At 40.6% G+C, this 17,860-nt stretch overlaps 1 protein-coding gene across 15 annotated transcripts in view; it reads right to left on the reverse strand.

Annotated features, from left to right (window-relative positions):
- The window catches only part of DST (dystonin), a 1,436,897-nt gene that overhangs the window by 130,192 nt on the left and 1,288,845 nt on the right, over positions 1–17,860 (reverse strand). For all 15 annotated transcript variants that reach the window (XM_085610880.1, XM_085610881.1, XM_085610884.1 and 12 more), the window contains 4 exons: positions 16,278–16,379; positions 14,746–14,919; positions 11,447–11,602; positions 6,361–6,558 (listed from right to left, as the gene is read on the reverse strand). In XM_085610880.1, the coding sequence (XP_085467006.1) occupies positions 6,361–6,558; positions 11,447–11,602; positions 14,746–14,919; positions 16,278–16,379 (630 nt within the window). The remainder of the gene's footprint in view (positions 1–6,360; positions 6,559–11,446; positions 11,603–14,745; positions 14,920–16,277; positions 16,380–17,860) is intronic.

Below are 17,860 nucleotides of genomic sequence, written 5' to 3' on the forward strand. Positions count from 1 at the left end.
GGCTTGGTCCAATACAAACAAACGTCTGTGATGGGCACAAAAAATCACTCAGAAAACCCCACTGTGGGTGGAAGGAGCTTAAGGAAATTGGGAAGCTGAAGGGGTTAGTTGCCTGGGACCAATTTGATATCTCCAGTGGAGGGTGATGTGCTTGAGAGGGTGCCCTGATATCCTTTTTGTCCCTCCAAAGGAAGCATCAGCTACATGACACGTAATTCTATAAATAGCTACAACTTAAAATGCTTGAAGAGTAGAAAAACGTTCCCACGGATCTCCAAGAGTACACACCCCTAGAACGTAGGCTCTTGATGGGGGAAATAACTGAGAAGACACTCTCCCCGTGTATAAAATCATTAATAATAATATGTCTGACACCCTAAAGAAATTTATAAGTAAATGGGAGAACAATATGGGGGAATTGGATGATCTGGACCGGGAAGCAGCACTAATGTTCCCGAGAGAGGTAGCCATAAAATCCAGGCCGAGACTCGTCCAGCTCAAAGTCCTCCACAGGATTTACTATGATATGTCCTTCTAAGCATGCCCAATGATCTAGTCCTCCTACAAATGAAATGACTATTCTGGAACTTAAGCCTGGTGATTGCAAAGAGGGATCTGGCCAAACACAGGGGGACCCTTGAGATACCAACTATGATGGAATGGAAAACTGGAATGTATTTACACATAGCAGCAGAAAGAGTTACATATAAAAGCAGGGGCTGCCCTCAATAATTTCACAAAATATGGGGTAGCTGGATCCATTGTTATGTGCTCGATATACAGGGTGATGCGAATGATGTGTTCTCACCCAAAATCCCTAACTCTAACATCACTAAGCTTGATTTATTATGCCTGTCAAATCGCTGCTGATTCTTTAATTTCTCTTCCATTGTTCTTATTGACTTATGTGAAAACGCCCACAGTTCCGATGCCCTTCTGCTTATGTTTTCTTGTTTGTACTGGGCACCTGTCCGCGCTCTTTTTGTCATGACTTTCAAAACAAAATACAATTATTTAAGAAATAAAAACATTCTCTGCTGTGGCACTCATTGAGACAGCAGGAAGTGCCTGAGTATTTGGAGAGAGCTCTGCAGCAACTGCATGAAAATAGCAACAATAAAGCCAGATATGGACATCAAGGAAAATGTTCAGAAGAATTCAGACATGAATGAAGAGTGATGCAAGTTTGTGATTTAGCAACTGTTCTCTTCAGTCTTTTCATTAACAATGATACAAGATGTCTAAAGAGACTACACCAGGACACACCTACACTAGGAGAGTTCAAGATCCAACTGCTTTTAAAATGCTGAGAGTGTAATACAACTGTCTTTAACTGAGATGTCTATTCATTGGCTGTATAGATGACTTGAATTATTCTGTGAAGAGAAGACCCTCACAACATCAGCAAACCAAAATGAATGACCACAAATGACAAAAGAACATTGAAGAGCTTCTTTTCTGTAAAAGGAACCAAGCTTATGGCACGTCCATTTTTATGTCAAATGCAAAAAGAACAATAGATGGACAGAATGTTGAACAATGTCAAACATTCACCCCAGTAGAGATATCTGGGCCTAAATCCATTGTTTTTTTTGCTCCCCGTGCCATTCCAGTTTGAACCCAGCCATATGCAAATCAGTCTTGACCCTGCTCCCATTGGGAACACTCCAACCGAACTGCCAGGCCAGGTATTCCCTGGACTGGAAACAAGCATCATAGGACAGGTTTTGGGGATTCACTCCTCATCAGCCAGGCTAGCTTGACTTCAGTGGCATGGAGAGCATGGGAACCACATCTGGGCATACACGTCCCACTCTGGGTGACAAACGCAAAAAGAACAATTGATGGACAGAATGTCAAACATTCACCCCAGTACAGAGATCTGGACCTAAATCCATCTCTTTTTTTGCTCCTCATGCCATTCCAGTTTGAACCTAGCCATCTGCAAATCAGTCTGGACCCTGCACCCAAAGGTAACAGTACAGCCCGAACTGCCAGGCCCGGTCTTCCCTGGACTGGAAACAAGCATCCTGGGACTGGTTTTTGGGTTTCACCCCTCATCAGCCAGTCTAGCTCGACTCCAGTGGCATGAAGGGCATGGGACTCACTTCTGGGCATACCCGTCCCACTCAGGGTGACAAATGCAAAAAGAACAATTGATGGACAGAATGTTGAACAATGTCAAACATTCACCCCAGTACAGAGATCTGGACCTAAATCCATTGTTTCTTTTGCTCCCCATGCCATTCCAGTTTGAACCCAGCCATATGCAAATCAGTCTTGACCCTGCTCCCATTAGGAACAGTCAAGCCCGGACTGCCAGGCACATTTACGCAATCTGCATATCAAGCAAAATGGGACTCACATGGTAATGTAGAAGGTCTTTGCGATTTCACTCAGGATGGCCTAGAAAGGAATATGTTACTTACCCGGTAAGCATCTGTTCCTGGCATGTAGTGCTGTAGATGCACATGCTTTGCATACTTCCGCAATCTAGTGTTGGGTCCGGATGTGCGCAAGTTGTTTTTCTTTGAAGAAGCATTTAAAGTCACGAGACAGAGTGAATCCTCCTCTTAGTGAGAATTCACAAGGGCATTGACTCCATTGTTAGATTGTTTTCCCGCAGCAGGGTGTGAATGGAGTGAACATAAGCATCAGTAAAGAGATGTTCATACAAATGAAATATTGTAAAAGAACTACAACAGCCACAGGTGTCAGGGGAGGAGGAAGGGCGCACGTGAATCTACAGCACTACGTACATGCCACAAACAGATGCTTACAGGGTAAGTAACATAATCCATTCGAGGCATGTGTGGCCGTAGACAGCCGCGGCCTGTGCAGGTAAGAGCAGTGGGACAGTGGGGCTGGGTGGGGGGGGGATTTCGACAGACGAAAATTAATTATTTATTTAATGTTTCCTCGTCGTCGTATGTCACAATCAGCACTCTCACCAAGCCCCACCGCGCCACTGCTCTTACCTGCACAGGCCGCGGCTGGCTGTAGATACACATACTTTGCATAGACTGTAAAGTAAGTAGTTCCTCTCCAAAAGCGGTGGCTATCCTGTGGGTGGTGCAGTTGTTTGAAATAGAGTACACAGCACTACCTGTCCTACATACCCCAGTTGGGATGTACATCCACACAATAATGCTTTGTTGAAAGTGTGTGGTTTAGACTATGAAGCTGCATTGCAAATATCAGCAATTGGGATATTATCTAGGAAAGCCATGGTAACCCCTATTTTATGAGTACAATGTGCTCTAGGGGGTGTAGGCAAAGTTATTTTAGCTTTGGCGTAACATGTTTGAATACATTTAAGTAGCCACCTGCAAATGCCTGTTTTGGATATAGGCTTTCGAGTGTGAGTGGGTAAAAAAGCAACAAAGAGTTGCTTAGATTTATGTATTTGTTTAATTCTATCAATTTAGTACATTAAAACTCCTTTGACATCTAGTGTATGGAGTGGTCTTTCTGCAACTGAATCAGGTTGTGGGAAGAAAACAGATTATTCAACTGATTGATTGAGGTGAAAAGGTGAAACAACCTTTGGAAGAAATGTAGGGTTAGTTCTAAGGACCACCCTATCTCTATGTAGCTGGAAGAAAGGTTCTTCTAAAGTTAGTGTATGGAGCTCATTGAGACGTCTAAGTGAGGTAATAGCTACTAAAAAAGCAGCTTTCCGAGATAAGAATTGCATGGAGCAGTTGTGTAGTAGTTCAAATGGTGGGCCCATAAGTCTGGTGAGCACTATATTGAGACTCCATGCTGGTGCATGTGGAACTCTAGGTGGAATTACTTGTTTAAGACCTTCCATGAACACCATAATAACTGGTACTTTAAATAAAGACAAATGCTGTCTGTTCTGTAGATATGCAGCAACTGCAGCTAGATGTAGACGTATAGATGTGTAAGCTTGTCATGAGGTTTGTAATACAGACAACAAGGTTTGTTTCAGTCGCATCAAATGGATTAATTTGTTAACTGTGACAGTAAAATACAAATCTTTTCCACTTTGTTTCATAGCACGCTCAAGTTGCAGGTTTAGATGCTTCTTTAAGAATGTTCAAACATTCAGGTGGAATATTAAGGTATCCAAATTCTATGACTCCAGGCAAACCTGAGTCATACACTCAGCAAAGCATGTGTATCTACTGCCACACATGCCTCAAACATGTTCATGCACTCTTTATGTTATTTGGCTCAAAAACAGTTGTAAAGGGTAGCAGAATTTTACTGCCAATGTTTAGGCATTTCAAGATAAATAATTAAAAGGAAGCTGTGTCTCTATGCTATCTGAAAGATGAGGTATTCATATTTAGTTCTCGCCTGTGAGACAGCGGAAGCATGTTTGATGATGCATGCCTACGCATAAAAAATGATGTGGCCTCCAGCAGCTGCTGTATCATCGCACTCTTTTTTTTCTCCTTTTTCCCCCCCCACTTTTCGATGATATCACCTAGCAACACCCAAACAATTACCTGGAAAAAACCTATTGGACCTACCAGTTTGTTAGAACTGGTGCATTGTTAATGCGGATAGCACTGCAAATTCTCGAGTAAGGCCCTGTAAACAATAAGTAGGCACATGCTTTGCCGTGCTCCTACCTTGAACAGAAAAAATGTATTTTCGGATAGCATAATTACAAACAAGGGGCTATTTTATGTTCAGTCCTGTCAAGCAAAGAGCTACTGATACTCTGAACTGGTAAGGTTGTTGATTTATTGTGGTTAGAAATGTAATGTATTTTTATTCTAGAGGTGATGAATCATTTGATACCTGCCTGTTTATGCTATTTGTATTATTACCTATCTACTTCTAGCCAAAACAATAAATATAATTCTGGAATGGTTAGGGGAATGAATGCTACTCCCTCTATTGCCACCTCATCCCCTGTCTTTTCCAGTATACCCTCTTCCTCCGCCTTGTTCATTGTCCCTGCCAGCATAAACACTGTACATTCAGAAGTGCCTTTGCATCACATGTAACACATTACAAAGACCAATAAATAAACAATAAACTAAGAAGTATTCGCAAAAGACAAGTCACCCACATTTAACCATTCATATCCATTAGACAACACCCCGCACTCAACCATGCCTATATACTATACAATGCGCCTATGTATAGGGTAATGCTGACACAATACATCATGCCTAAATACTTCATTATGACTCACTGAACTAATTTCCCTGCAATTTAGCCAGTGACCTAGTTTTCACAAATTGCGTACATTTATGTACAGGTCACTGAAAACTAAGGACTGTATGTTAATTGATCATTTAGATACACCCTGATTCAGTGTATTATGTTTGCAAATACAAGTTCACGCATTGGTACATCACATTTTCCAAACATATTCACTGTATATCACAAATGGTTAATGTAGCACTTATAACCCAAAATAAATGTGACAAGTAAGAAAGAGGTATTTAAAGAGATATTTTGTGGTGTCCATCGCTTAGGACAGTAAAGAACCTAGTTTGGCTCGGCAATTTATCAACAGTCTTGCAGCACACAAATTTACTGTGGACTAGACTTGCCTCTATTTCAATGGTTTTTAAACTGAAAACTGTCAATATGCGCACTTTACATGCTACGATTTACAAGGCAAACAAGCTTGAATTAAGTCTACCAAAATGTCATTTACACCCTAAAATTCCCAAAAACACTTTGATAATGGTCATTGTAAATTGTATTCGATTTTCAACAGTACCTGGGCATTAATTTAATTACAGACCCAACCTTGAAAAGTACAAGAAAATTCTTTTGAAAAACGAGATGTGCAGGTAATACAGAGACTCTCAACAGGATGGTAATCAGTCAAACTCCAGAAGTATTCAGTTTTGTGCTAGGATCACTAAGGACCAATGTTCATTTAAACGATTCCTTTTCAGTTGCAGAACACTACCTGTTTCCCATGGAATTTGAATAAGCACTTAATATCTTCTATTAAGTCACTCACAGAAAGACTTGTGCTCCTTGTATTATTTCAAAAGCTTCATCGCAAAAGTGTGTCTATCTCTCATACCTTTTCATCCACCACACTGCTAAGTGACGCGTCCCATAATACGATAACCGTGACACAGTGATCATCACGCACAACATGGTAACACTTCCCACATAAGACAGAAAGAAAGAGAACACCCTTTAAACTTCCACAGCACGGTGTAGCAAGCTGCACATGTACGCAAGCGCTTCAGGGTCCCACACAGGGGTAGTAGGCGTTATATAAATGTTGCAATATAACACAATACAAGCCATGCAAAGGATCTTATTACTAAGCACAACCTAGAAACCTAATTTTGGGACATCTAGCCAAGCAGCCCAGGTATTTCTTCCAGAGTATCCTTTGCATCTTACCTGGGATAAAGCAATGTCCAGCTGCTGCCTTCTTTGATCCGTTGTCTCTAGTACTTTTTCCCAACGTTGGTTCAAAGCTTCCAACTTGCTCTGCAAACTCTTTGCCTCTTCGCCAGCACTTGATTCTATCAGGTCTGTTCCCGCTTTCTTCACAGTCCTTACTGTAGACTCGTGAGCCAGGACATCATTTTGCAACACCTGCAAAAACAACCCAACATGCGGTTAATATATGAATAACAGCTATAACATGTTTAATCAACAGATTGCACTTTGCTTTAAGAAAAGAAAGATACACTGTGCCTCCTATCAAACTGAGGATTCATAATTTAATTCAAGGGGAAATACCTAGAAACCCATTGCAAAAGGACCTCAAAATCACTGTCTTCTTCAAATAGGCACATCTTTTGAGAGAGCGCAGCAGTAAAGCGATAGTTTGCAGTGAGAGAAGAAAAAAACATTGAAAACGTCAAAAGACTAAGTCAAGAGAGGAGACTTCTCCAGAGGGGAGAAAAGTCCACATCGCAGTATAATGCAAATGACCTGGGAAAGATATAACAAAACCAATATTGCATATACTTGCCAGTGAGTGTAGAGGACAGGAGGCTTAGGAACGGGTATAAAAAAAATAACAAATCGAACATGGCAGTGAATAGAAGAGAAATAGTAAAAATTAAACAAAGACAAACCTGCTAAATAGCAAATCAAACAGGCAAGATGTGCTTTGGGATCAATGTCTGGCAGCATTTTGTGACATTGTTTGAAATAAAACAATCCTATATGAAATTCTGAATGGATAGGGAAGCAGGTAGTGTGCTTCTTGTAAGGAACATTAACTAGCGGCTATGGCGTGAGTGCGGCAGCTGGGGGTGAACTCTGTGTCTGGCCTTAGATCAGGGGTATTCAATATATGCCACTTGTGGTCTGATAAGGAATAGCACTTGCTGCTTATTACCAGGAAGCTGCTGACCATCAGGAAGATGCGAGCCAAGGCTGCGAAGCCTGGAGAGAGGGGCCCTGCCACGATGCACCTTACACCAAGAACAGCTGAACCGAGGTGCCTTTTGAGGAGCAGCCTTTGTTTACAAGGGGAGTTTGATAATAAACGCCCCAGCACCTCAAGTGTCCAGTCCAGCACTGCTTTAGGAACAGGTTTATCTTCAGAATTGCTGATAGGATTGAATGCAAACAGGTACAGCAAAGCAGTTGTAAACTAGCCGGGTACTACCTAAAAATGTTGTATTAGTCTGAGATAATTGCCAGTGAAGAGGGTGTGATACACGTGAATAATTGACTAGTTTTACCGTCAGTAAAAAAGGAGCATACAACTTTAACTTCAGGAATCTAGCTTCCACCATTAATGGATGTGTTAGATGTAATAATTCCACACAGTTCTATCCTTATCAGATTTTGACAAAATTGTGATAATTACATTTTACATTGCATATAGTACCAATTCAAAGAGATGGAAATAGCAGAACCTCAAAAGCCGACAGTGGCTTTTTGGAATTCCAACTAGTAACTTTTTGAACACCACATGTATCTGCAGCGCACATTGCTCTTAGACTTTTGATGGGTCAAACACTACATCCTATGGTTCTAGTTTGTAAGTACTCCACAACTAGGGTGGGGATGGTTGTGATGATGAGACCCAGGGACATCCCTTTCGGAGACATTACACTGTGTTGTGGGCCCTGCCTAGATGTTTTTTAATACCCTGTTTCCTAACAACATGTAAAAACCAGTGGTAAAGATAGGATTAAAAGTCTCCTAAAGACATGTGTAAAATGACTCCACTGAACCCCAACTGGTGTTGGAATTGGTGTGAAATCTGTCTATCTCAGCAAATTGCAACTTTGTTGTGGGTCACGTCAAGGTTTTTATGGCACTCATACCTAAACAAAAAGCTTTTCGTAGCACTCCCTGTCTTTGCAGGTAAGGAAATGTAAAAGCAGAAGGAGATTGTGAGTCCATTCCAATGAATCCTGCAGCAGAAGATGGCTACTGGGCAGCATCTGTGGTTGATGGTGGGTTATTTAGCATTGATGTCCTACTACTGCTTAAATGCTAATTGGATGACAAAGGCCCTCTCTTTGTACACTTTGCTCTTCAGGGGCAGTGACAGGGATCCATCAAGGCTAACTGCAGGCGGTGATATAGGGATTTAACCTAAGATGCAATATGACACTTTAAACACTGTACACTGCCTCTTAAAGCAACTAGGGACTTAACTTAGAGTACGGCGATGTGAAATACAATGCCAGAAATGTGCTCTGTGACTTAGTCCCAAACGCACATATTTTTTTCTGCTAACGAGCCCACTATGGGATCAATAAAGCCCTCAGTCAAACATCAGACCATACTTTTTGGTCCCTGTGAAAATGCCTGTGGGGAAATATGCCTTAAATAAGGATAAGTCACATGTAAATCAGATCATTGTCAATCCATAATCATTGAGCTTTGTGACAGGTTCTGACTGAGAATATAGTGCTCACAGAAAACCCCTTGGTGTGACGGGCCGAGTAGGAGTACACATCACTGGAGCCCTCTATTAAATGCGCCAATTGGATCTTTCTACTATCCTTTTGAAGCATGAAAGCCCCTACTTTTTATCTTGGTGCGTGAGCCCTGAGGCCAGAAATGTTTAAACTAAGACTGAAAATTATCTACCACATTGAGTCAATTTGGAGACGTTTGCATGTTTCATTCATAGTCAAAAGCTCTGTTTGAGGCAAAGTGTGACTTTTGCTTGGAGCTGCATGATCAAATTACAAAAGAATGCAGCAAAAAGGGTTAATCGGAATCTGATTTCTGGCCAGCTCACAAGAGAAGTAGTGTATAGATCCTTTGGAGCTCAAAGGATCTGTAAAGCAAAACAGGAATGGGAGGTTACATGATGTCAGTGCCATGCCACAACTGTGCATTAGTCACACACCAACGCTTTCCAACTGTGGGGATTTGGCAAATAATGTAAAATAAACTGTAAAAAGTGTTGCCTTCTGATATCATAAATACTTAGATGTGTCATTCAGAAATTAAAGTACTAACTTTACAGGGGGCTCATAAATTGTGGAATTTACGTTGCTGGCTCCTCTTATTTTGGCATGCACTTTTACTGGTACGTTCATCTTGCAGCAGGCCTCTATATACACACTCTGTGTATCAGACATATTTTTGTTCTACTAAAAGCTAACAGTACTGGCACGGAGGGGCCAGTGGGTTCAGAGTCGTAAGTGAGACACAGATCACGACGGGATGCAAACACATTATTGTTCTTAAGTGGCAGGAAAGAGTTCAGGATACTTTATGGGAGTCCTTTGGTAAGACACACCACCACTACGCTGCGTTGGTTAGTCGTCACACAGTATCACACATCCCACAGACTTCTACAGCCACTCATTTATATTTTAAATTTTTTCATTTTGTTAATTTGATAAACATTTGTAAGAATTTGTGGCAAAGTCTTGGATGGCCTTCCCCGTAATATATCCTCTTGGGAAGGATGTATGTCGTTACAACGCACACTTTTACAACGCATGCACTTACAACGCATTTTTTACAACGCAACATCCACTACAACGCATTCCATTACATCGCATGACACTACAACGCATTTTTAATAACTACCTTTACAACGCATTCCATTACATCGCATACTACCTTTACAACGCATACCATTACAACGCATAATATTACATTGCATTTAAGGTAAGTATTGGATGGTATAGGGGTAAAAATTACTATTCTTACTCCAGGGGGTGCAACAGTAGGGTAAATGTTGGATAGTATAGGGGTAAAAATTACTATTATTACTCCAGGGGGTGCAACAGTAGGGTAAGTGTTGGATAGTATAGGGGTAAAAATTATTATTCTTACTCCAGGGGGTGCAACAGTAGGGTAAGTGTTGGATAGTATAGGGGTAAAAATTACTAATCTAACTCCAGGGGGTGCAACAGTAGGGTAAGTGTTGGATAGTATAGGGGTAAAAATTACTATTCTAACTCCAGGGGGTGCAACAGTAGGGTAAGTGTTGGATAGTATAGGGGTAAAAACTACTATTCTTACTCCAGGGGGTGCAACAGTAGGGTAAGTGTTGGATAGTATGGGGGTAAAAATTACTATTTTAACTCCAGGGGGTGCAACAGTAGGGTAAGTGTGGGATAGTGTAGGGGTTTTAATGTAATATTATGCGTTGTAATGGTATGCGTTGTAAAGGTAGTATGCGATGTAATGGAATGCGTTGTAAAGGTAGTTTTTAAAAATGCGTTGTAGTGTCATGCGATGTAATGGAATGCGTTGTAGTGGATGTTGTGTTCTAAAAAATGTGTTGTAAGTGTAGTGCGTTGTAATAGTTGCGTTGTAAAGGTTGTTCCCCTCTTGGGAACCTACCTGTGAGATAACGCTACTTCTGAGGCTTTACTTCATTTATCAATCTCATTCCACCTAAAGATAACTCACTTTGTGCGATCACTCACACATAACTAAAGACAGAAATGGAGCGAATAATACAAAGAATGCCAGCTGATAATTCAGTAGGCGCTATAATTCAGCAGGCGCTATTAAAAAGGCCTCTAAACATGGCTTACAATGACATAGCTTCAAAAACAAATACAAGCTGCTGGTAGGGCACATGGCCATGAATGCAAACTGACAGGCTCTCAAGAAATCTTCCAAACCAGAGAAGGTGCTGAAATATTGCTATACAAGCTTCAGAGCACCCAGTTACTATTGTCTACGTAGTTTACATCAATGTAGGTTTGGTTCCTCAAATTCACAGACACTGTACGGGGGCAACATTTCAGCTAATTCCATCGCAAAACACAGCACTAGGGCATGGTACTTATCTTCCACCAGCACTTAGTCACTCAAAGGCTTTGATGTTCTTCAGCAAAACTACTGAGACGACATGGTTAACTGGTTCACTTTGTAGGTGAAATTAATACCATTCCCATAGTGTGCGATCCACTTTGCCTAGGCAGATTTCAGCGCTTAAATGGTGTAAAAGTATGCATATCAAACATTCTCATCTGCAACAAACATTGAGCTACAAGGAATTCCACATTGCTATACACATAGATTATGTACTTACATGATGTTTGGCAAGAGCAATTTCAATAGCTTTGGGGTCTCCACCAACAGGCTTTTGATCATTTAGAAGCTCCTCAGTATTTGTCAGCCATGTCAGTAATTCATCCAGGGCATGTTGGAACTGCCCCAGGGCTAGTAGCGCACCCTCCAGTTTGTGCTGAAGTGAAAACAGAGGTAAATTATAAAACAGCCAACAATGGGAAACTTGGAAATCAGAACATGGTAACATGGTCTGGCTTGGAGCACTAAGAATAGCATTTCCTGCTATGAGTACATAGCAAGGAGTTTTGTTTTATACAATTCGTTATGTAGGCTTTTGCAAATAGTATCAGTATGAAATGGCCCACAAGAAACTGGTATAAATCCGATAAGTTCCATTATTGAATTCACTTTCACGGTGGCCCTCTTTGCTACATCTTTAACAGAGCTATCCCTCTCTTGACTTTTTTGTGCAAGAAAAATACTGAAATTGAATTATAGAAATAATAAATATAATTTGATACATTTGCCCAGTTTCACATCATTTGGTATTCATGGAGTATATAAAATATTTTAGTAAATGAATATCAGATGAAAACAGACATTCAACAATTTACTATGACAAATTTTGAAAAAACACCTGAAACACATCCCAAAAACAAAAGGTAGATTGCTAAAACACGTCGATTCCAAACAAGCAAAGTTGGAAACAAAACCTTGTATTATACAAAGATTAAGCTGATAATAAACTGAGCTCCTAACAATGAGAATGTAAAAGAGAGGACAGGAGTGAGACTTCAGCTTGTATTGGAGAGAGTTAATACATTTAAAAGTTGACCATAATATTTTTCCCTGGGTCACCAAGTTTGAAAGAAGTCAGTGGAAAAAGAATTCCCTACTCCGCTTCATGAGTGTTTACATACCATTTGCCATCTAGGCCGGTTCTGTTGAACAGGATAGTAGTGTGCCAAGTGGACAAATAAAACCACACAATTTCACTCAATTATTCATAGCGCTGTCACGGGGCACATCAGCTGCACAATGCAGATGTACAGCACAGTATTTTTGAAACATATTTTGAAACCTATAAAGCATGATTCAGACCCAGCTGCTAGTGTAACATCAGACGCTAATATTACTTCTTTACTTTAGCTCTTAACTTTTCTAAGAGCAAATTCTGCCTGGGTTTGTCTGGGCTGGTACCCCCAGATCCAATCTGGTAGTAAGTGCCTGCACAAATTAGGGTGACAGAAGTAATACGACACACAAGACACTGTATACTGTCTGTGTTCAGGATACCTCATTATTTTAAAGTTAGCACAAATAACACCTGCGGCACATGTCACTTTTGCCTCAATTCACTCCAAGATGTAAATGGCCACCATAGCCAGATCAAGAGGCCACGTGCACTTTTGTTATCCGCATAATTATCTCATAACAGCTATTGCCAATTTAGTATGCCATCGATCAGTGTAAACACCATAGGCCATAACCATAAGGGTGATATATTGATCTTTATTAAATCCTGTGCTACGCTGCAGTGATGTTTAAGATGCAGGCGCGTCATCGCTATCAACTGTGCAACTGCTGCAGTGGCAATGGGGTCCAAAAGCCTGAGGAAACTACTGCACTCAGATTGTGACTGCTTTCACTGCCTGTCTCGAGTTCACTGGGACGAGCATTGTCCTAGCTTGCAATGTTACCGTCAGAACCCTGGCTACGTCACTGGCAGTGGGCAACATGACTGGCATTATAACGCCACCAAACACCCACCACATTGCAGTGATCACTGCAGGTGCTTCTTACAATGGTTTTATCATGACAGACACTAAAATGTCAATGTCTTGCTTTTCCTCTTTGAAGATGACTTGCTGCCTTTTTCTGGTGTTTTAGTGTCTAATGCACTTTTGGAGGCACCTCGGTTTGTGGCAAGTGTCAAGAAAGAAACAGAGCAAACCCAAAGGAAAAAATGCAAACTTCTGTCTCTGGGCAACAATGCACCATGGCCCTTATGTACGAACCCTAGAATCATACAGAATGAGTGAAATCCTTTAATAAACCAGGCCCCAAGTTATGTATCATTCGCAAAGATAAAAGGAATCCACCCAGACGTTTTAGTGATAGCTCGACCTGCTCACACTGCACCATATCAGCACAACTAGAAAAAGGCAGACAACTATGCTACTTATCAGCCTATGTTTACATTCCTGCATAGTTTTCACTAACAACAAATGAAAGTCTTTGAAAAGAGCCAAGATTAGGGAGATATGCATTGCTTCTAGCTATATCTTTCTTTGCCATAACTTAAAGTCAAGACATGCACCTCTGTTCGGTTTGTAAAGTCTTCCTTCAAACATTTTGTTTTTGTTGAAAAGTTAGAATCGATTTATAGAGTATGGTGAGCAGAGCTTCATGTACTGTGCAGTGATCTGAGTAGTGAAACATGTCAGTCAGTTTCTATCACATACTGAACATCAATAGTTGTAACTGTCTAGACTTCATCTCAGATTCAAGCAGGGAAAATGGTGCAAGGTAGTAATATTCTCCAATATAACATTATATCGCCAAGACCCTGAGTGGAAACCTGGCAGACGAGGCAGTGTATATGAGGAGAGCTAGACTGCAAACCTATAGGAGGGAATGTGTTTATGGTGTGGGATGCACTTCGGGTTAACAGAGGCTGTACTTCATTTCACACAGAATATTGCTCTGCGCCACTCAACATTTTGTGACTGCCTTGACTTTTCAAATTTGCTAGTTCTAGCACCTATATTGGACTCCCTAACCTTTGTTTTGTTGCTAGTTGCAGGTTGCCCTCCAGTTCCCTCCTCTTTAGCCCTGTTGCTTACATCATGCGTCTCTTGTTTGTTGGTCTGTCTTATTTTATCCTATTTAGTTCAAGAATCCTGCTCTTAGTCATCAGCCAGTCAACACCAGATTACTGGTCATTGTCTGGTCTTAACACGGCAACCACTGTTGAAGAGCAGGGTGAGCTGAAGACATTTCTGCTCATCGATGTACCCGCTCTGAATGCCCCTTATACTGACATTGTGGTATTTCTACTTTATTCAGAGCATCCTGGATTTCCTGTCCATTTCGAACTGCCAGCTCACCATCCCGAAACCAACTCTACTTGGGTCTGGCTTTACTACAACCACCTTGCTACCTTAGGAGCTCCTGTGTCTCTCTGTTATGCTTTGCCATTTTCTCCTTGCTTTCTCTTATGTAGTGTGTGAAGCTCTTGCTACGTCCAGAGTGAACTGGGGAAGGCCGGGATTCGCAGTGAGTCCACAACTTCGCTTATGGCTTGAATGTAATTACCTGTCTGTTGACAATTTTCTCCTCCAGGGTGTTCCACAGGTGTTTCAGTTCTGTGAATGAATCCTGAACCGCATGCTTCTCCATCTCATCTGTAACCTTCTTTAAAAGCAGTTCTTTCTGATGATTTAGCCTTTCCATTTCTATCTGCTGCTGATATGCTTCAGACTTATAGTGCTAAATAAGAAAGGAAAGCAAGAGATATACATCAAGCAATCCATGTAATTTATTGGGGACAATTTTCAAATATGAACTTCCAACTGAGCAGCAAATTATTGTTACACATTTCTGAGTGGAGAGGGACAGTCTCTGCCACCAACCTTGTTGCTACAATTATCTGCTTTTTTCTGCCAGCACCATTGAGAACTGCATCAATTAGATTACTTGTTCAAAATGGCCTCCCCAAAAGGTGTCACATAGAATACATAAACAACACAGCACAGAAACTCATCTTGAATAGAATGCACAGAAGAAACAAAGTCTAAAGGAAATCAATATTTATAAAAGCAAACAATGTTTTCGTTTAAACACAGTGTTTTGTAAAAGTAGGCTTTCTTTTTTATCTAAAATGTCTTACACCTGTTAACATTCACACACACGCACACACACAGACACACACACAGATACAGACACACGTTCTAGATTAAATAAAGATTGTATCTAGAATATGGAGGTGAATTACTATTTTATGCAATGTTTCTGTCTTATGATACAATTCTTTTGAGGTGCTCTGAAGTCGCTTATAACAATTAGCTCCATGTAAAAGATAAATGAAACTACTCTAAAAACATTCTACAAAGAGTCTCCATTTTGAAATCTCTTACACCAATACATTTGAGAAGAAGTCATACTTGAGGTTGTTAACAACTTAATTCAAAAGCATTCTTTGTGGAAGCAGCACTCTCAAATTCTTCTGGAATGAGATGACTGTACGGTGAGAACCACCACAGACTAAAAGTAGAGTTTTGCTGTTAGTCATTCTAATGGCTGATGTGAGTATGTTCACTTTACTGTGTGCCTATGTAATGTAGGGAAATTATTAGGGATATTCATAACTCAGAAGCTTGATCATAAGTGTATTCTGGCATCTCTTGGTTACCAATGTTCACTTGTCAAACATTGTTTTCAGCACAACACTGGACTCAATAGAAAATGAATGTCCTCAAACGTCATAGCATTGTATCACATGATCATCATGTTTTTGGCTGTATGCATCTCCCAACCCTAAAACACCTCTATGTTTGCACAACAACGTTTGAAGCGGGGTGTTAAAATGAAGTAGTCACCTGCGTACAAAACCCTTCCTGTTATTTTTGGCGTAGTACATAAGGTAGGCACAGGACATATTTCTATGCCTAACACTAATATCCTCCAAAAGAGGCATTTGAAAGTAATTACCAGGCACATCTATTTACTGATATCTACTATATAATGCAGAGGTTTTCAAAGTGGCTTCTTGGAAGCAAATGTAATAAATGTACCTGGGTGTTACAATACAATAATCAGTTAATTAGTCTAAAATGGCTGATTATTACCTTTAGTTCGGCAATCTGCTGCTTAACTGTCTCCAGATCAGTCCCGATAGGTGGCATTGAATCAAGTTTACTCCCTGCAATATCTATCCAGTCAAATATAGCCTATAAAGAACAAAAATGAAATTGTAAAAACTATCAAAAACCAAGACAAATGTGTGTCAGCCTCAATGGAGAGATGAAAGACACTCAAGTCTTAGCTGATTATTATAAGCTGAGACTCAATGACACAAACCTGAAGCAAACCATACTAAGCTTAAAATACTGGAGATGAAATGCACTGTAAAAAGGGGCTGTTGCCAACGTTGCTAAATAAATGCAAAGAATATATCCCTGCTGTACTGTTCATTGTAAGCCCTCTTCACAATCTGCTTGAGACGGAAAAAAATAAAAAGGTAACAGCAGGTTTGAAATTATGCATTTCTTAATTAGCAAGTTACATGCATTTCAATCATTGTTCATCTAGAGACAAGCTGAAACCTCCAGTGGAAATCAGTCCATACTAAATGCTACTGCAATGTCCCATTCATTATTTCTCACCTGCTTTTATGTCACTGATACAGTTTGATGAAGAAAAATAACTTTAAGAAAGACTTGATATTATTTCTGAATGAGCCCTTTGAAGAGAAAAGCGTGAAGCTGAATTACATCTTTTTGAGTGACAGGTGTAGGATCTCTTCCTGGGATGATCACTTCACCAGGGATCCACCAAAGCTAGATCCCGCACTAGGGTCATCAAGAGTTTGATTGATTTTGGTATGTTCTGCAACTTATTAGCATGAGAAGAGTCCAGGGCAATATTTGGAATAATATTGAAATCACCCGTAATTATAAAAAAAAAACTGACTCCTCTTTTGCAAAGCTAAATACGGAATTGAGGGCCTGAGCTGAATACTCAATAGGGCCATAGAAGCTCACAAAGTTAAATATGTGTCTCAGAATCCTCATTTGCACCCCTATCCATCTGGCACTCTGATATTTATGCACCTTAAGAACACTGCATTGTATTTCTTTACCAATGAGTATAGCCACCCCACAAATTGCTGCACTAGAAGAACCATAAAAGGCATGTTGAATAAAAACTGTGACTTTCAGATAGGGGGCCCCACTCTTCAAATGCATGTCTTGAAGGAGAATTATATTTGCTTGTAATGATTTAAACCAGGCAAGCATTGCTCGAGCTATGACTCGAATATTAAAGCCATTTACATTGCATGACACTATTTTACTAGTCATGGTATATCTTGATTTTGCCCCACTCCTCTTACACTCCAGCATGATCTACTAACACAACATAATCAATTAACAGTGTTGCCATCTCTTTTTTGTGTGCCCCCTAGACCCCCACACACCCCATACACCTCTTCCTCACCCCATTTCCCTCCCCCCCTCCACATCTCCCTCACCCGAGGCCGGGTGCCCCTCAAAGTCTTGCCAACCTTGGGCTTACAAACAAGGGCTGCCTTCGCCCTCCTCTGAAATGGATGCCTTGGAATAGCACCCAAAAAGAAAAAAACACCTCCCTTCTAAATGCTGAGCGATGGACTTGCTGGGGATTCCTACAACTTTTCTTTGCATTCCTATCA

This window comes from Triturus cristatus, chromosome 6 (assembly GCF_964204655.1).
Source record: "Triturus cristatus chromosome 6, aTriCri1.1, whole genome shotgun sequence".
In the NCBI taxonomy this organism is placed as follows: domain Eukaryota; kingdom Metazoa; phylum Chordata; class Amphibia; order Caudata; family Salamandridae; genus Triturus; species Triturus cristatus.